Genomic DNA, 20,737 nt, shown 5'->3' on the forward strand with positions numbered 1-20,737 from the left:
TTCTACTCTCAGATTGTTCCGGATTTGACCAGTGGAAATCTCCTTTAAGTTGGCTCCTGTGTCCTTTTGACTTGTCCTTATTATCTCGGTACTTTCTTATTCTCTGGGACCACAAGATGTTCTAGGTTCATCTTGTACTTTTCCTGTCCCAGCCCTGGAACCAATCATTTTTCCAAGGAGCCCTTTTAGTAAAGAATGGTATTTAGAAACCAAGATTTGGTTACTAGGTTGTACTATTGCTGTTGTTGTTGTTAGTCGCTGTCGAGTTGATTCTGACTCATGGCAACCCCACGTGTGCAGAGTAGAATTGCTCCACAGGGCGTTCAAGACTGTGACCTTCCAGAAGCAGATTTCCAGGCCTGTCTTCTGAGGTGCCTCTGGGTGGATTTGAACCACCAATCTTTTGGCCAGTAGTCAAGTGCTTAACTATTTGCGCCACCCAGTCATTCTGTACTGGGGTATAATTATTTCTAAGCCCTCTTAGCAAACAGGGCTAAGATAATAGATGAATGCATTTCTGTATACATACAGAGATCTATGTCTGTCTGTCTGTCTATCTATCTATCATCTATCTAATCTTGCTATCATTTTATCTATCCATGAGTTCACACCCATACTTCTAATTCCAATGCCATATCACAGGGTTATTTCTATCTTCTCTCTATTGATATTTGTAACTCCTTTCTCCAAGATCAAGAAATCTGATTCCCATTATCCACAAGATATTACCTCCTTGCTCAATTCTAGACATATAATAAGTAGTTTCAGAATTGCTAAACCATATCTCTGGGAGAAAGAAACCTACTTATTAGAGTTGAATGTTTGTTTACAGTTGACTATTTCGTTTCCACCTACCAAACAATGCAACAATCAATAATATTTTAGGCATAAAAATTCCTACTTCCAGCTTCTCTTGAAAACTCAGAAGATATGGTTATCCCCTGTGAATAGGACATGTGTGCTCCACTGGGCTGCTGGTCTCAGTGTGCCACTTCTGCCACTCGCTACAAATAAACCCGCCTTTCTCTTGTACATTCAAACTCTGTTCTACCTCTTCTAGTTGCCTCTATATCCTCTCCCCCCATTCTCTCCTGAACTCAGAGTCAATCTGGTTGTCAGTATCACTGCTTCAACAGAACCTCGGCCACAGAGATCGCCACAAAGCCCACATTACTGAACTCCACAGGTATGCTTAATCTTCATCTAATTCGACCTCTTGATAGCGTTAAACGCTGGAGAGCCCTCCTCTTTCTTGTCTTCTATGACAAACCACTCTAGTTTCCTCCTACCTCTTGGATCTCTTGGGCTCTTCTGCAAACTTATCCTCCTTTGTGGAGTTGCTAACTGCTGGGGCTCCTCAGGATTCATCTCTCCTTATAGCTCTCCCTCTGTGATCTCATCTACTCCTGCTGATATCTTTATCATCTACAGGTGACTCACACATGTCTCTCTTCAGTCTCATCTTCTCCTTTGAGCTCTAATCACCAGCTTCTCTTAGATGTCTCACAAGTCCTTCAAATTCAACGTTTCTGAAGCTGAATTGGTCCGTTCCCCAAGTCTGGTCCTCCTTCAGGACCCTCTCTTTCTCAATGGGCAGCACTTTTTTTCTCCTTCAGATCCAATCCATTGCCCGTTCAATTTTACCTTCTGATTAGCTTCCACATCTATCAACTTCTCTTCACTGCCTCCTCATGTCCTTGTCAAAAGTATTACTTCAACTGCCTTCAACTGGTTTCCCTCCAGCTACTATCACTCATTTCAAACTACATGCTATACACCAACACGTGTGTGTGTGTATGTGTGCATATGTGTGTGTGTAAAGTGCAGGTCTTCTCACGGCTCTTAGGAGCCTTGGTGGTGCAATGGTTAAGTGCTCAGCTGCTAACCAAAAGGTTGACAGTTTGAATCTACCCTGCAGCTCTGCGGGGAAAGACCCAACGATCTACTTCTGTAAAGATTACAGCCAAGAAAACCCTATGTGGTAGTTCTGCTCTGTTATGTGGGGTCGCTATGAGTCAGGATCTCAATGGCACCCAAAAACAACTCATGACTCTTAGGATAAAAACAAATGCCTTAAAAATGGCCTGTAAGACCCTCATGGTGTGTTCCTTTCTCTCTCTGTAGCCTCACCTCCTGCAACATTTCCTTTTTCTCCCTGCTACCCGGTCATCATGACCTGTTCATTCCTCAGTGGTCATAGTCTCTTCCACCACAAGGCCTTTGCACACACACTTCTATACCACGAATGCTCTTCCTTGCATCCCTTGCCCCAACCAACCCCACTTTGTACCTAAAAAGTGCCTCATCACTCTTTTCTAGTTCAGTCCTTACCTTCTCAGAAACATCTTCCTGGACTCTCTGCCTAGGTAAAATTTGCCACGTGGATAGCATCAGGAACATCTCCATTGTGGTATCTGTCACTGAAGTGATTTTACCTGTGTGAGATTTGATTAATGCTTGTCTCCCCCACCGGAGTACAAGCCCCAAGAAGGAAAGAGCCCACTTTTGTTCCCTGTATTGTTCCTGTACCTAGCACAGTGCCAAGCACAGACAGGCACGCAACAAGAATTTGTTCATTAAATGGAGACAGTACAGCAGGTGGTTAAGAGCATGGATTCTGGGGTTCTACCACTAACTGGCTCTATCTCATTCAGCTTCAGCTTCCTCGTCTGCAAAATAGGGTTATAGTACCCACCTCGTAGGGCTGTTCCCAAGATTAACTAAAGTTCCCAAGATTACATGAGTTTATTCAATGCACTTAGAACTCTAACTGGCAAATAGTAAGGGTGAGACAAGTGTTTGTTAAATACATAAAATGAAAAATACTGATTCATTTAAACAGTCGCTAAATGAGTAGGCATTCATTAAACTGGCAGAAAGTTTGACTAAAAAAAAAAAAAGAAGATACAAGTGGACTGCTGTTGAAATACAGGCCAATGGTAAAATTACATTGACTAGAACAATATAACAAACAGTCTATCTAACAGAAAACAGGATTTAAATTTAATTCAACCTCCATTAGTGAGTTTGTGACTACACGTTGCAGAAACCACCACTTACAACTGGGAATGCATCCAACATCTTAAGAATGATGCAGGCTCGAATTCTCAATATATTCTATGAATGTTTTAGGTATGTCTGAAGGTATTGCCTAGTCATAGGTTAAGCTGTGTCATTTCTGTCAAAAGTCTGCAAAACAAAAATAAAAATCCCAATTGAACTTTTTAAAAATGCCCACGCCTACTCCACAAATTCATCCATGGGGCTTCTGATAGACTTCCCCCTGAGAGCCCAGCACCACGCACGGCACAAGGCAAGGGTGTGCCTATGATTAACGGACCAGCTTATAAAATACACAAACTCCACAGACAACAAACATTCATACCAGCCCATATTTTGGTCCAAAACATTCTTTCAAGTAAAGGAGTGTTATTAAAAAAAAAAAAAAAAGAAGTTAGGTGCAACATTTTATCCACTGAGTATGTATGACTTTGTCCATGTATTACTAACAGTGAAAATGTCTAGATACAAGTTTCTTTTTTATTTAATGTACAGTTATTTCATTATACCCAGTGCCGTAGAGGTTTTTATTTTTTTAAATCACAGAACTAAAGGTAGTTCATAGTTTCAATAATTGATAATGCCTCTGTCAGCTTTTAAGATTTGTTGTTGTTTGAAGAGAAAAAGGAAGAAGTAAACAGAGGAAGGGCAATTGTGGTTTGAAGAAGGGGTGCTCCTGACGGAAGGGAAAGAGTTGAAAACAAAACAGGAATTAGAGCTACTTCAGCAAACTAATGCAAAAACCAAACCCAGTGCCGTTGAGTCGATTCTGACTCATAGCGACCCTATAGGACAGAGTAGAACTGCCCCAGAGTTCCCAAGGAGCGCCTGGTGGATTCAAACGGCCTACCCTTGGGTTAGCAGCTGTAGCACTTAAAGCCTACGCCACCAGGGTTTCCTTCAGTAAACTAGGAACCAAAAAACCCAAACTCATTGCTGTTGAGTCGATCCCGGCTCATAGCCCCCCTATAGGACAGGCTAGAACTGTTCCATATGCCAATCTTTTGGTTAGCAGCCAAGTGCTTAACCACTGCACCACCAGGGCGCCTTGGCAAACTAGGAGGATGCTATTAATCTGTATTTAAAGGTACTAAACCAATTGCTTCAGTTTGTTTAATTCAATTTATATGCATGCAATATCGAATTAAAATTGTGAGTTGTTTTCGTGAAAATACACCAACAGAAGGGAGATTTATTTTTCTTCACCAAAAAGAGAGTCAGCTGTGGGGCCAGATTTCCAACCAGCCTCAATGGTGAGCTGATTCCAATGGAGAGTCAATGCACTGTTCAGCTATCTGTCCCTGGAGAGATGACGGGTCGGGTTACAGCTCAGTGTTCATCTGTTGGTAGCGGAGCAGTGGCCAGCATCCAAGGCTATGGGCAGGAGATGATGCCTGACATTCACACTTTACATCCCTCACGGTGGCAAGAAAGTCCCCCAATCTATGACCTGGGTCCTCCCTGCCTATTTAGTTATTTGGTACTGCTACAACAGAAATACCACATGTGGCTGGTTTTAACAAACATAAATGTATTTTCTCAGCGTTTAGGAGGCTAAAAGTCTGAATTTAGTGTGCCAGCTCTAGGGGAAGGCTTTCTCTCTCTGTTGGCTCTGGGAGAAGCTCCTTGTCTCTTGCCAGCTTCTGTTACTTGGCTTCTTAGGGATCACCATGTGGCTTGGCATCTGTCCTTCCCATCTCTGCTGGCTTGCTTCCTTGCTTAATCTGCTCTTTTATATCTCAAAAGAAATTGATATAAGACACACCCTACACTAATATTGACTCATTAACATAACAAAGAAAACCCATTCCCAGATGGAATTATAACCACAGGTGGTGGTGGCGTTGTTAGGTGCTGTTGAATCCATTCCGACTCATAGTGACCCTATAGGACAGAGTAGAACTGGCCCATAGGGTTTCTAATGAGCGGCTGGTGGATTTGAACTGCTGACTTTTTGGTTAGCAGCCAAGGTCTTAACCACTATGCCACCAGGGCTCCACTACCATAGGTATAAAAACCAAAACTGTTGCCATCAATCCCAACTCATAGCGACCCTATAGGACAGAGTAGAACTGTCCCATAGGGTTTCCAAGGAGTGCCTGGGTAGATTAGAACTGCCAACCTTTTGGTTAGCAGACATAACTCTTAATCACTATGCCACCAGGATTTCCAATCATAGGTATAGGGATTAGGATTTACAACACATGTTTTTGGGGGCACAATTCAATCCCTAACACTACCCTACCAGCCTAATCTCTCTCCCAGATACTGGAACTTGATTCTCCCCCACCTCTGTGCTGTACCCATGCTGCTCTCTCTGCCTGTAATGCCCCCCTGAACTGTGCTAAGTCTTCCATATTTGTCAAAGCTTGGGTGTTGCTTCCTCTAAGAAATGTCCCCCCACTGCCGGATGGGGAGATGCCCCTCTTCTGTGCCTGGTGCCACAAGCACCTGACACCATGTGTCTCTTGCCACCTACACTGTGCATTCCCTTTGGGCAGAGGTTGCAATTTATTCATCTTTATGTTTGTCAAGAGTCAAAGTGTCAACTCAATGTACGACCTTCAAAGACACAGGTAGGAGAATTCATTCTGGACTTTCAAAAATGACCCAGCACTTTCCATACAGGAATGAGGGAGAATAAAGGGAAGAAGGTGCCTCAGGTCATCTGTGACCTGACCAAGGCCCTTCTACCTCTACCTGTTAATATCCCTAGCAAAAGCAATTATATGATATAAATATACAATGTATCCATATGATTAACTACCTATGCATGGCTGTGGTTACCATGACCTTTGGGAACTAGGAATTTTGGCCATGCCAAAGCCTTACCAAGAGGCTAAAGAGTCTGCAAGTACTTTATCAAGTACCTTACTTCTCCGGTACAGTTTATTGATCTTGTTGTCTGTGAAGCCGCTCATTCTACCCAGCAGAGCACAACTCTGCACCATGATGAACCACATAACAAAAAAAAAAGGAACCCAGCAGCATGTCTGAAGAGTTGGCAGGAAAAGCCACCCAGTGGCTAGGAGTCAAGCTGATATTTATATCAAGTCGAGTAGAAGATATATATCCTGAAAATAAATTTTACATTATTTTCCACATTATTTTAAAATATACCGGGAATACATTCCTTCTTTTCCCAAAATGGAAATATTCTTTTCTTTTTTTTCCTTTCATGCACTTGCCTTTGGATAAATTTTGAGCAGTGGAGTTGTTGGCCCATGGGTACATACTTTATTTCCAAGAGATAAGGACACTTTATTTTCAATACAACAGTAACACTATTATTGGCCCTGAAATTAGACAATAATTCTTTAATACCATTTTTTTTAATATGTAGTCTGACTTCAAATTTCCCGAACTCTCTCATGAATATCATTTTGTAGTTGATTTTGTTTAAAAAAGAATTCAAATAAGGTCCATCTGGTTTTAAAAAACAAACAATAGCCCTCCAGTTGGTTCTGACTCACGGCGACCTCAAGTGTGTCAGTGTTGAACTGTGCTCCACAGGGTGTTGAATGGCTGCTTTTTCCGGAACCTGTCAGGGCTTTATCCTGAGGTACCTCTGAGTGGAGTCCAACCTCCAACCTTTTGATTAGCAGCTGAGCCTGTAAACCCTTTGCACCATCCAGGTATTTGGTTTATGTATCTCCTAAATCCCCATCAAACTGGAGAGTTCCCTATTCCTCTTTCTTGCTATTTATTTGTTAAAGGAACTGGGTCATTTGTCCTACAGAATTTATCATATTTTTTTATACGGCTGAAGCAACCTTATGAAGTCTTTTTATTTTTTTAATTTGACATTTTTTATTGAGGTATAATTGACAATATACTGCACATATTTAAAGGATATAATTTGGTAAGTTTTGACAGGTATACACCTGTGAAATCAACACCAGAATCACCCCCTAAAGTTTCCTTGTGCCACTCTGAAATCTCTCACTCCTGCCCCTTGCTGCTCCCCCAAACCCCAGCTACCAATCTGTTTTCTGTCACCGTAGGTTAGTTTACATTTTCTAGAATTTTACATAAATGAAATATAGTATGGAGATTTTCTGGTCTGGTTTCTTTCAGTATAATTATTTTAGATTCACCTATGTATTTGATTCGTTCCTTTTTATTGCTGAGTATTCTCCTGATTTATTTCTTCGTACCGATAACTCAAAATCTGTTTTTTTTAATTCATATATTGATGGACTTTTGGATTGTTGCCAGTTTACAGCCACCATAATTAAGGTTGCTCTGAGCACACATGTACAAGCCTTTGTTTTTCATAGGTATCTTTTTTTTTTTTTTTTTAATCAGGTTGAGGAAGTTCCCTTCTATTCCTAGTTTACTGAGAGGTTTTTATTTATTTATTTATTTAAATCAGGAACGGATGTTGGCTTTTAACAACTGCCTTTCTTTGTATTTTTGACCACTGCTTTTGACAATTGCCTTTTCATCGAGATGATCATGTTTTTTTCTTTTTTTTAGTTTGTTAATATATTAAATTACATTGATTGGTTTTTAAGTGTTAAACTAATCTTGTATCTCTGGGATTAACTCCACTTTGTGATGCTATGTGATCCTTTTTATGTATATGTGGATTTGATTTGTGAAAATTTCCTTTAGGATTTTTGAATCTATGTTCATGAGAGATATCGGCATACAGTTTTCTTTTCTTTTCTTGTCACGTCTTTGTCTGGTTTTATATCAGAGTAATTCTGGCCTCCTAGATGGATTTGGGAATTTATCCCCCATCTTTCGTTTACTGGGAGAGTTTAAATACAACTGCTATTATTTCTTCCTTACCTGCTTGGTAGAATTCACCAATGAAGCCACCTTTTTCTTTGTAGTAAGGTTTTTAAACCACCAATTAAATTTCTTTTAACCAATGCAGACGTATTCGAGTTATTTATTTCTTCTTGAGTAAACTTTGGTAGTATGTCTTTCCAGGGATTTGCTGATTCCAATGAAGCTGTCAAATTTACAGACAGAAAATTCTTCATAATATTCCCTTACTGTCCTTTTACTATTGGTTGAATCTGTAGTTATGTCATCTCTCTAATTCCTGATACTAGTATTTTGTATTTTCCCTCTTTCTTTTCCCTAATTGTTTGACTAGAGGTTTATCAATTTTATTGATTTTCTCAAAGAAACAGCTACTGGTTTCATTGATCTTCTCTAGCTTGTTAAACAGATCACTGTTATGTTAATTTCCCAAGGGATAGAATCAAAGCACAGGGCAGGTTACAGAAAGTGGCACAGTGGCTAAGTGGCCTACCTGTTAACAGAAAGGTTGGCGGTTCAAACCCACCAGCCGATCTAGGGGAGAAAGATGTGGCAGTCTGCTTCCGTAAAGAGTAAAGAGTACAGCTTTGGAAACCCTACAGGGGCAGTTCTATTCTGTCCTGTAGGGTGGTTATGAGTCGGAATCCACTTAACAGCAATGGATTTGGTTTTCAGTTTGGTATAAGTCATTATCATGTTAATTTCTCAAGAGATAGCATCAAAACACAGGGCAGGTTACAGAAAGTCACCAAGGACATGCCATACACCCTAAAACAGCCTCTAGTCAGATCCTGGGGTTCCTGCTTCCTGAAGCTGACTGCACATAGATAATTTTCCAAAAGAACCCAATGCCTAAGGCAAACACTCTCTGCTAGGCTGCATACTAAACTGTTGATTTGACCTGAAGGCGACTCCAGGGAATCAGTTCCATAGGGGGCAAATGGCCTGGGTGGGTGCCCCAATTCCATGAACCTAGAAATTTGGATTCCAGGAGAATAAAAACAATTTTGTCACTCCTTCTCCTCTTTTCTCCTTCAAGGATTCCAATTAGAAGTGTATTAAGCTGCTGAAGCTATTCCACAACTTACTGATATTTCCTTTTTTTCCTTTCTTTTTTCTTCTTTTTCTATGTGTTTTGTTTTGGATAGTTTCTGTTGCTATATCTTCAAGTTCACTCACTTTTTCTTTTGCAATGTCTAAACGGTTGTTAATCCTATCCAGGGTATTTTTCATCTTACACATTGTAGTTTTCATCTATAAAAACTTGATCTGGGTCCTTTTTATATTTTCCATGTCTCTACTTAACTTTTTGAACATACGGGGTATAATTATAATAACTTTTAATGTCCTTGCCTGGTAATTCTAGCATCTTGTGTTAGTTCTGGTTTGGTTTCAATTGGTTAATTTTTCTTCTCATTATGGGTATGGGTACAGGATTTTGAATTTTTTTTTGACACAGAACACCAAATTGCCCTTCAAGGATGTTTATCGTTCTTCCTATCACCGTTGGCATAGAAGAGTGTTTGTTTCACTATCCTGGGAACACTGAATTTTGTCAATATTTAATCTTTGCCAATCTCATAAGCTAAAACTATTTACTCCCTGCTTAGTTACTGAGTGCTGCTGTAACAAAAATACCACAGTAGGCTGCATTAGAGAAAGAAATATATTTTGTAGACTTGAAGAGGCTACAAGTCACAATTTGGGGCACTAGTTCTAGGGGTAGGATCTCTCTCTCCTGGCTCTAGGGTAAGATCCTCATCTCTTGCAGGTTCTGTAGTCCTGATGCTCCCTGGTTTCTTGGCAACCTTCACATGGCATCTTCTGCCCACCCTCCCACCCCCTACCACATGCTTACTTCTGTATCTGATACGCTTCTGTTATACTTATAACAAAGAAACTCCTGTTCTAAATAGGATTGCATCCATAGGCATAAGGGTTAGGATTCTAACACATACTTTAGGGGGACACAATTCCATTCATAACACCCCCTCAACAGACATTTGCTGAGCATGAGTGTATGCCCAGAGACTAATGGTGCCAATTTTGTGCCACTCAAGCAGCTGTAGTTGCTGTCCTTAGGGTACTTATAACCTTGTGGTGTTTATCATGATTTTATTTGCATTTTTGATCATTATTAGTGATGTTGAGCATCGTTTCTCAAGTATATTGGCCATTTATATTTCTTCTTTGCCAGGCTGCGTATTAACGTCTATTGACGGGTTTTAACTGGATTGTTTGCCTTTTTTATTCCATGGTAAGAGCTATTTATTTACTGAGGGTGAACACCCACTTTCACTTTTGGAATAATAAAAAAAACCCTGTGTTTTGTAAACAAAGACATTTTCCTTAAAATAAACTAACACTTATATATAATTTCTCCAAAGAAATTATTTACACGTTACACAATTACTAACTTCTTCCTAAATTAAAAGTAAATAGGAATTGATTCTGGTATAAAAACAATGCCCTTAAAGGCAAATTTTTTTTTGAAAATACATAAATATAAAATACGTATATAAACACATAATACATAAGTACTTTCATATATATCTTACATTAACATAGAAATGACTTATATTCTTTAGAAATAATCACACAGATTCCAAATGCCGTTTTACTCCCTTAATGATAAAATGGAAAGTCAAGGAGATGAAACATTTCCAGATTAAATATTTCTAGCTGATTAAATATTTCTGGTAAAGCCAAGCCACCTGTATTATAAATGCCCTGCATACAAGCTTGTTAATTTGTAACTGCCAAAGATCTATTCTCCAAAGGAGAAAATGTCAAAATCCTCATTAGCAAATCTCTTACTACCTACTATAAGGTAGCTGTTGTTGTTAGTGGCCATTGAGTAGATTCCTACACATGGTGACCCCATGTGCACAGCATACAACTGCTCCATAGTGTTTTCAAAGCTGTGATCTTTCAGAAGCAGATTGCTGGGCCTCTCTTCCAAGGCTCCCCTAGATGGGTTTGAACTGCCAACCTTTCAGCTAGTAGTCAAGAGCTTAACTTTTTGTGCCACCCAGGGACTCCCCACAGAGTTACAGGAGCTCTCAAAGGCACATGCTACCTAGTAATCTGGCTGTGTAGGTAAGTGTTGGGAGCCCCAGATGGGAGGCCCTAATTGAGGCACAGGTTCTATAAAGGGTCCAGTGTCTTTTTAGCATTCATGCATAATGTGAGGTCAGGTGGTGGGGCAGAAGTGTCCAACTCCATGGCCAGGGGTATGACTTGTACACACATCCCATGGCTAAGAGTGGGGTCACTCTGAGTATGATGGATGAAATGTATGCCACCAATTATGTTGTGAATGAACATACTAAGTAGTTTTACCAATGATGATGATGACAGCAGCCAACAAATCCTCACAAGCACCAACCCACCAGTTCTTTTATAAGACCCGGGCCCCCGGACTGACCTGTTTGGTGTAGGTGGTCTCTGGCCACCTCAAACAAACGCAGGTGCATGTTGGTGATGGGGTTGAAGGAGCCACAGGCCAGGAGAACCACAGGGATTCGGCTCTTCATCTTGTCAGGCACATCCACACCCCCTGCAGCAGCCACCGTGCCTTCATGGGGACAAAAACTCAAGTCAAGGAGTTGGCACTGAGATAATTTTCTAGATCAGTGTTTCAAAACTATACACCGGCCATTATTCCTCACTTGCAAGATGAGTGAAGGAGGCAATAATAAAGATAACAGCATTTATGGAGGGCTCATCATGGGCCAGGAGCTATGCCAAGCGCTACACCAAAGTATATACATTCTCCACCCAAATCTTGCCAACAACCCTCAGCAGTAACTTACATGGCTCAGGGACATTTAAAGCAGCAGGGTCAGGACTAGAACCCAAGCAGCGTGACCCCAGAGCCCACGTTCTGCTCTTAACCCTCCCTGGGCTCTGACAGGTCACCTTAGGCTCAAGAGGAGGTTTGAAAGACCCCCATAACATCATCTCTTACAGTACAAACAGAACTCAGGAGGATCCAGGACAAACTGGCACTTTTAAAAGACTTTTAATTTCAAAATAATTTCAGACTTACAAAATCAGTACAAAGATTTCCTGTATGCCCTTCATTCAGATTACCCAAATGTAATGTATTTTACCACATTTCTCTCTTTCTCTGCATAAAAAACCCCATTGCCGTCGAGTCAATTCCGACTCATAGTGACCCTGTAGGACAGAGTAGAACTGCCCCATAGAGTTTCCAAGGAGCGCCTGGTGGATTTGAGCCGCCGACCTTTTGGTTAGCAGCTGTAGCACTTAACCATTACACCACCAGAGTTTCCCTTTCTCCACGTGTACAATACATATTCACACACGCAAATGCATACATATATCTGTATAAATCTATAAACAAATTTTTTTTTTCCTGAAATGTCTGAGAGTAAGCTGTAGGCATGGTACCTCTTTACTTCTAAATACTACAGCACATGATTTCCAAGAACAAAGGCATTCTCTCATAACTGCAGAATAATCAAAATCAGGAAATTAACATCATTATAGCATTATTATCTAATATACAGACATTATTCTCATTTCATCCACTGTCCTTTATCTGCTGTTGTTGGGTGGCATCAAGTTGACTTTTGACTCATAGTGAATCCATGTGACAGAGCAGAACTGCCCTTAGGGTTTTCTTGGCTGTAATCTTTATGGAAGCAGATCACCAGGTCTTCCTCCCATGCAGGCTCTGGGTAAGTTCGAACCACCAACCTCTTGGTTAGCAGCTGAGCACTTAACTGTTGCACCACCAAAACTCCTCGTTCTTCATCTAGGGCCCAAGAATTATCTCATCTCTCCACTCTGTGGCTTTCAGCACCAGTCTAAGGTTAAAGGAAAGAAGGGAACAGTCTGGGCATGAGGGCAGGCTGGCAGACACAGCTCTCCTGACTCTACTTCACATTCCAGCAACAGAGAACTAATTATCAGTGATTTCTTCATGAGCTCCTCATAGCTTTTTGCCTTGAAGCTTTTGCACATGTTATTTCTGTTTCTTCCAACCAGAACCTCCTAAGCGTGTCCCGATATGTCAAGACTCAGCTAAGGTGATCATCTAATTCATGAATTCAACTACTATTTGTTGACTGCCTGATAGACGCTTGTGTCATTTGGGAATGTATTTGGCTGCAGGCCCCAGAAACCGAAAGTTAGGAATGCATTTGACTTTAAGTCCCAGAAGTCTATCCTCAGTGGGTTAAACAAATAGATGATTATTTGTTTTTCACATGACAAAAAGTCTGGAGGTCTGCAGCTTGGATCACCGTCTCAACATTGACCTGTAGATCTCCTGGCTTTCTCTTCAGGGTCATGAGATTGCTGCAGCAGCTCTAGCCATTATGACCACATTCAAATCAAAAAGATGGAGCTATACAAGCCTGGCTGCCCCTGTTAATCAAGAACCAAACCAAAAACCCATTGCCACTTAGTTGATTTCAACTCAGAGTGACCCTGTAAGACAGTGTAGAATTGCCCCATAGGGCTTTCAAGGCTTTATTCTTTTTTTTAAAAAAAGTAATTTTCACTGTGCTTTAAGCGAAAGTTTACAAATCAAGTCAGTCTCTCACACAAAAACCCATATATACCTTGCTACACACTCCCAATTACTCTCCCCCTAATGAAGACAGTCTGCTCTGTCCCTCCACTCTCTCTTTTCATGTTCATTTCGCCAGCTTCTAACCCCCTCCACCCTTTCATCTCCCCTCCAGGCAGGAGATGCCAACATAGTCTCAAGTGTCCACCTGATCCAAGAAGCTCACTCCTCACCAGCATCCCTCTCCAACCCATTGTCCAGTCCAATCCATGTCTGAAAAGTTGGCTTCGGGATGGTTCCTGTCCTGGGCCAACAGAAGGTCTGGGGGCCATGACCACAGGGGTCCTTCTAGTCTCAGTCAGACCATTAAGTCTGGTCTTACAAGAATTTGGGGTCTGCATCCCACTGCTCTCCTGCTCCCTTAGGGGTTCTCTGTTGTGTTCCCTGTCAGGGGTGTCATTTGTTGTAGCTGGGCACTATCTAGTAATTCTGGTCTCAGGATGATGTCGTCGCTGGTTCATGTGGCCCTTTCTGTCTCTTGGGCTTGTAATCGTCAAGGCTTTATTCTTTACAGGAGCAGATCACCAGGTGTTTCTCCCTCAGAGTGGCTGGTGGGTTCGAACCACTCATTTTTTTGGTTAGCAGCCAAGCGCTTCACCACTGTGCCACCAAGGCTCCTCTAATCAAGAACACAAGTTTTTCCAGAGGCCCCCCTGTAGATTTTGCTTCTGTCCTATTGGTCAGAATTGGGTCACATGGCCACTGCAGGCCTTTTTTCCAAGGCAATTCTGGGTTGACTCAAACTTCTAACCTTTCGGTTAGCAGCCAAGTTCATTAACCCTTTGCACCATCCTGGGACTCCTGCTTCAACTAAACACCCTTCCATACCCAAACCCAGAGAATACAATGATGGGGTTGAAATGGACTCATTCCAGAGACCCACCAGAAGAAAAACTTCCCGTCAGTACTCAAGCCTGGCTCCGATCTGAATGCAAACCTCATCAGACACACGGCGAGGTGTATGCCATGAAGGTGACTCATTTGCCCTCATCATCTAACAATATCCAGTGAGACAAAGTGAGCGTGGGAGACTTGATATTGGGAAGGCTTCTCATCGATAAGCATGTAACGGAGTCCACAGAGCCATTGATAATTTCCGCTAAGGATTTAACAAGTTGAGAAGGTGGTGTATGGTCTTCTTGGAGTTTATCATTAAACCGGAGACAAGATTTTACCTCTGGCCCTTACCCCTCTCCAGCCTCCCGCCTCCTACTTCACAGTCATCTAGACAACACTTTATGCTGCTCCTCAAACATGACACGCTGCTTCCTGCCTCCTCGCCCTGCAAATGCTGTAGTGGCCACCTGAAACACCCTCCTCACCCCTGCCACCCTGGCCATCCGCCTTCAAGGTTATCTCCTTGGGACCTTTACTTGAAGTCCCCTCCCCACCGTGCTAACCTTGTACCTGCTCCACACTTTCTTCTTTCATCCTCCACAGAACTGTCACCACTTTGTTTCCATGTCACTCTTTCCCGTACCAACTGCAAGCTGCTGGCGGGTGGTTTCTTACTCATCTCCGTCCCCTCAAGTCCTAGCACTGTGCTCAGCACACACAGCAGGTATTCAGGAAATGTGGAATGAGAGAAGAAGCAACTGAGCCCAACCAAGTGTTCTCCATCTCAAACAGTCACCTGCTCTCTTTGGTTCTGTCCTTTCTGGGGATGTAATGAGCTGGATCTTCTTGAGATAGAAAATGACCTTTCTAGCTTTCTCCATTTACTGCGGAGTCAGCTCTGACTCATGGCAACTCCATGGGTGTCAGAGTAGACTGTACTTCACAGGGTTCTTGATGGCCAATTTTTCAGAAGTAAATCACTAGGCCTCTCTTCCAAGATACCTCTGGGTAGACTTGAACATCCAACCTTTCAGTTAGCTGCCAAGGGCGTTAACCACCTGCATCACCCAGGGACTCCTGGCTTCCTAGAGGCACTTAAAGCCCCTCCCCAAGACTGAATCCCACCCGACTCAGTTGAAATCAAACAAGACATCTCTGCCATGTTATACCATGATCTCATCAATAGGGATATATCGGCCTCCTGCAAACTGACACCAAGATCATCCCCGTACCCTGGAGAACCAGATGTTAACAGCTGGTGCTCTGCCAGATCAGAGTCAAGATGCATGCCCTTAGAGACCACGCAGTTTCTCCACAACAGCCAGGTGGCTAACAGTGTCCAGCCTTCCAGCTGTGCACTCTGCAACTGAGTATTATGCATTTGCCATTGGTCAGGCCCTCTGCTGGGCACTGGGGGTACAACAGATGGCAAAGCAGATGTGGTCCTTGTCCTCACAGACACCAACGGGAAGGACAACTAAATATGCAGTAACTGCCAGGGTGAGGGCTCATAGCTGGCACAGCTCACTGTAGCAGGCTACCTCATGGCTCCCAGTGATGTGCACGTTCTAATCCCCAGACCCTGGGAACTTGTTACCTCACATGGCAAAAGGGACTTTGCAGGTGTGTTTAAGTCAAAGCCCTTGAGATGGGAAGATTATCCTGTTTATCCAGGGGGCCAATGTAATCACAAAGGTCTTTATAAGAGGGAGGCAGGAGGGTCAGACAAAGAAAAAAGAATTAAGGACAGAAGCAGAGGTCAGAGAGGAGAGGAGAGGCCATGCTGATAGCTGTGAAGATAGAGGAAGGGGCCACAAACCAAGGAATGCAAGTGGCCTCTAGAAGATAAAAAGGCAAGGAAACGGATTCTTCCCAGGGCCTCCAGCCTGCTGACATTTTGATTTCTGACTTCTGACCTGGATCCAGAACTCTAAGAGAATAAACGTGTTGTTTTAGCCACTAAGTTTGTGGTCATTTGTTACAGCAGCAGTTGGCAACTAATACACTCACCTATTTAGGGGCAGGCTCTCAAAAGCAACCTTCAGGCTAAGGCAGAAAAAAGGAGTAGGAATTGAGCTGGTGAGGGGGATCTGGAAGGGTGTGCCTGGCACATAAGCAAAGTTCTAGAAACAACTACTCCACAAAGCAGTGGCTTGCAAGTGGTTGTGCGTCAGCCTGAGAGTGGCCCAAAAAGAAGCTGCATGGGGTGAAGGGCACAGACCACGCAGCTCCCCACCCCCCCCTTGGAGTTTAGATTTTACTCTCTGGGCTCTGAAGGATTTTAAATAGGAGCATGTCTCACTCTGATTTATGTTTCAGGGAGAGCCATCCAGTGCCCCAGGATGAGGGAGTGGTGCATCGGAAGCCCCAGGATGCTGGGCAGAGGAAGCTGCCCCAGGGTCCTCAGCCTGGTGAAGGTCAGGCCGGCCCCAGCTCTCTGGAGGATGGCCTTCCCTGCACCTACACCTGACCTTGTTCGCCAGATCATATGATACTTTCCAATGTCCATACGTACTAAATTCTCACAAAGGGTGCACCACCATTTGTCACAGGCCGTGGCGGAGACACAGAAAAAAAAGGCTAGTGGGAAGGTTAAGTGCCCTCACTGCAGATGTAATGTGCTCATGCGCGTAGCTTGGGAGGCAGTCAATTTACCCTTCCCTGCAGGAGCGCCTGATGCAGGACCTGGGCCCGACAAAGTGGCCACGGCCATGCCTGTTTATTACAGACATAAAGCAGATGACTTCGGGCAGAATGGAAATAGATTCCACAAACATCTTTCATTACACAGACCTCTTGACCAGACTCCTCATCTTAAAGAAAACAAGAGACACAGTTGGTATTTGTGGGGTTGACAGCCACATTTTTCTGGACCCAGGGAAGTCACTTCCATCTGGGCGACTTTGTCAACTTCTCCAGGGCAATCAACCTTCATCCTAACTCCAGGTACTTTTTCTTTTCAGCTTTGTTGGATCACCCACTGTTGCTATGGGCATACTGTGCTGCCAAGAACAAAAGCAGAGAGAGTCTTCTTTGTCAGCTTAAGAATCCTTGTTGCTCACTCCTTCAAGGAAAACGAACATGACAGTTAAGAACTCGCTGTAATTATGCGCCTCCCAGGAAAACAGTGAGCCCATCTCTTCAGTTTTGAGAACTTTTAAAGATTGGAAGGAGCGAACAGGATGCAACAAGGGCTCTTACAACCCCACGCTCATGAGTTTGGGACAGATTTCAACTGCTGGAAAAAGGTACAACTGAGGTACAACTGAGGACCTCATGAGGAGCCCTGGTGGCACTGTGGTTAAAGCAATCAACTGCTAACGAAAAGGTCTGCAGGGTGAAAAACCAGCAGTGGCTCTGTGGGAGAAATAGGTGGCAGTCTGCCTCCACAGACATTTACATCCTCGGAAACCCTATGGGGTCGCTATGAGTTAGACTTGATGGCAGTGAGTTTTGGTTTTGGAGAAATGAATGACTACTGGGTTTATTGGGTGATAGGTCAGGTAGGGTCAAGCTTTACACACAGTGATGCTAATTCTTTGAACACGCCTGGAAGGGAAGTGTTTGTGCTTGCATTCTGGTGAAGAGAATAATCAATTTCTCTAAGCCTCAGTAAGCCATATGGAAAATGGTGATAATTACACACACTTCCTCAGGATATCAGAGGTAGGATGGTTATCAAAGTTGACCCAGGTAGCACAGTGTCTGGTCCAGAGGCAGTTCTCCAGAAATATTAGCTCTTTTCTTGTTTCTTCAAAACATGATTCGCTGCCCCTGGTACTGGCTTCTAACTGCCTGTTCCCTTGGTCTGAAAAAGAACCCAGCATTTTTCTAGTCACCCATGATCAAAACTTGCCAGCCCTCAGGGCAACTTCAGCATCCTCCTGCCTGTTAGTCAGCTTGCTCTGACCAGCTTGGCCTGGGGTGACGTGACCATTGAAAGGTGCTCCTGAGGAAGGCTGATCCCACATGGCCACTGCCAAGTTTTCCACCCAGCTCCAACAACCATGAGCAAGAATCCACTCAACGGCAATAGGTTTTTGTTTTGTTGTAAGCATTACTTTTCTCTGGAATTAAGTCAATACCAAGAGACAGAGGAACAGGTAGTTTAATGTCGTTATCATGTAGAAATAACATCTCCTGATGATGAAGAATTATTAAGCTTTAGAATCAACATCTCCCAAATCACAGCTGACTTGATAACTTGGAACAACAAAGGTAGAAGAGGGGGTAGAAGGTGACAAGGAGTGCCTGGGGAATGCAAATTAGTAGATAATCAAAAACACAAGCTCTGGGGTCGATAGGAGCTGGAATGGGCTCTGTGGCAAGGGGTCTGGTTTTCTGGTTACCAGGTATTGTGCTAGTGACCCTGGAGATAGAGGGATAAATAAAATCTGGTTCCTGTTCTCAAGAAATTTATAGTCTTGCAGGATAAACAAACATCGAGGACCTAAGGTAGTACAAATCTTCTGGTGATCTCCCAATATCCATTGTTCCTTCCTTTTTAGTAACAGGATCCCTGTCTTTAGCTGGGGATATAGCTACCCTTTCCCCATCTCCTTTGCAGCCAGGTGAGGCCATGCAACCAAGGTCTGGCCAATGTGCTATGAATGGAAGTGTTATGTGATACTTCCAGGAACTCTCTTTAAAAGGGAAAGGTATGCTCTCCTCCTCCCCTCCCCTCCCCTCCCCTCCCCTCCCCTCCCCTCCCCTCCCCTCCCCTCCCCTCCCCTCCCCTCCCCTCCCCTCCCCTCCCCTCCCCTCCCCTCCCCTCCCCTCCCCTCCCCTCCCCTCCCCTCCCCTCCCCTCCTCCTTCTCTCTCCTCTCTTCTCCTGTCCTGTTGTCTGGAGTATGGCAGTATAAGGGGCCCTGAGGACAAGGGACAATCTCAAATTTGACAAAGAATAAGCCAAGACAAAAGCAGGACCTTGATGACTTTGTGAAGCTGCCTTACTAGCTCTGGACTGCCCACCTCCAGGTTTATTTGACTGAGGGAGAAATAATCTTCCAAGCTGCCATTGTTCCCTATTTTTCTGTTATAGGTAGTTAAACATAATCCTAACTGATATACTAATACCTCATAAGTGTTTATTGAATAGGAGCTCTGGTGGTGCCGTGGTTAAGAGCTATGGCTGCTAACCAGAAAGTAAGCAGTTCAAATCTGCCAGCAGCTCCTTGGAAACCTTATGGCGCAGTTCTACTCTGTCCTATAGGGTCACTATGAGTCTTGACAGAAATGAGTTTGGTTTATTTTAATGAATGTTTATTGAATTAGTATATAAAGAAATGTAAACTTTTAGAAGTTTCTATTGTCCCAGTTAAACCTATTTTATATGCAGAAACTCAACTGGATATTGTTTGAAAGGGAAAATAAACATAAGAAAAATTTTTTACCATAACCTAATTTTCATATGAATTTTTCAGAGGGGAGAAACCCCTAGTCAGGACTCTAGAAGGTTGAAACCTGCAGCAAATCTGCTTTTCTGTAGATCATAAAAGGCAGATGCTGCCCTATCTCCTTCCCCCCAAAACAGATTCATTATGGTGTGTCGTCGTACCCTGCTTCAAGTGGGCATTTGCCATATGGCTTGGCAGTTTAATGGTCTTCTGATACTTGACAAAAATGAAGCACAATCATTTTGCAAGGAGTTTGCATTCCTAGATGGGCCTTTTCCAAATAACAGCTGTGCCTCAAAATTGAGTTACTCAATTTGCAATTTGTGGACACAATACTCAAACATTTATAAGTGAGCAAAACCTCAAATCACTTGGGCTATTTCCAGGCTTCAGAGTTTATTAAGTTTTTAGCGATGTTATGAGTGTGCAGCTGTCAACAAGCTCAAGCCAACATCTCTGAAGGCAGCAACGTCAGTGGGCCATGTGGAGTCGACCACAAACCAGTGAGAAAGAAAGAACATGAGAGAAAACAAGCCTCACCCAGAGCCCATAGTTAACTCCCTATGCCTTTCTCCTTTCTCCCTTCCCTTTGCGTAGACGATACCCAAATCTACAGCTCTATTCCTGACCCTACTTATGGGCCCCTTTATGTCCAGTGGGATGCCCACCTGGCACTAGCTTGGTAGCAAGCCAAAGAGAGTGCGATTCAAAGCCAATACCACTTCTTAACAGATTTGGGGCCACTCTGCATAAACTGATACATCTTGAGTGACTGTATCAGTCAGGAAAGGCCAGGTGAGCTGCAGTAACAAACAACCCCAAAATCTTAGTGCCTTGAAACAATAAAGGTTTATTTCTTGTTCACATTACATGTACAACTCACGTTGCTTGAGGGCTCTGCTCTGTGTCACCTTTGTCGTCAATCCAGGAGCCAAGCAGATGGAGCAGCTACTATCTGGAATATTGTTAGCCATCAGAGCTGAGAAAAAGAGGGCTCTGGAGGGTTCCTCACCAACAATTATATGCTTGGCCCTAAAATGGCACATATCACTGCGATATGACCCC

General features: G+C 43.1%; 1 protein-coding gene across 1 annotated transcript in view; it reads right to left on the reverse strand.

Annotated features, from left to right (window-relative positions):
* Nucleotides 1-20,737, reverse strand: part of NMNAT3 (nicotinamide nucleotide adenylyltransferase 3) — a 133,348-nt gene that overhangs the window by 58,953 nt on the left and 53,658 nt on the right. The window contains exon 2 of the mRNA XM_010596010.3: nucleotides 11,264-11,413. Within this exon, the coding sequence (XP_010594312.2) occupies nucleotides 11,264-11,372 (109 nt within the window). The 5' untranslated portion in view covers nucleotides 11,373-11,413. The remainder of the gene's footprint in view (nucleotides 1-11,263; nucleotides 11,414-20,737) is intronic.

The sequence above is a fragment of the Loxodonta africana genome, chromosome 23 (assembly GCF_030014295.1).
Source record: "Loxodonta africana isolate mLoxAfr1 chromosome 23, mLoxAfr1.hap2, whole genome shotgun sequence".
In the NCBI taxonomy this organism is placed as follows: domain Eukaryota; kingdom Metazoa; phylum Chordata; class Mammalia; order Proboscidea; family Elephantidae; genus Loxodonta; species Loxodonta africana.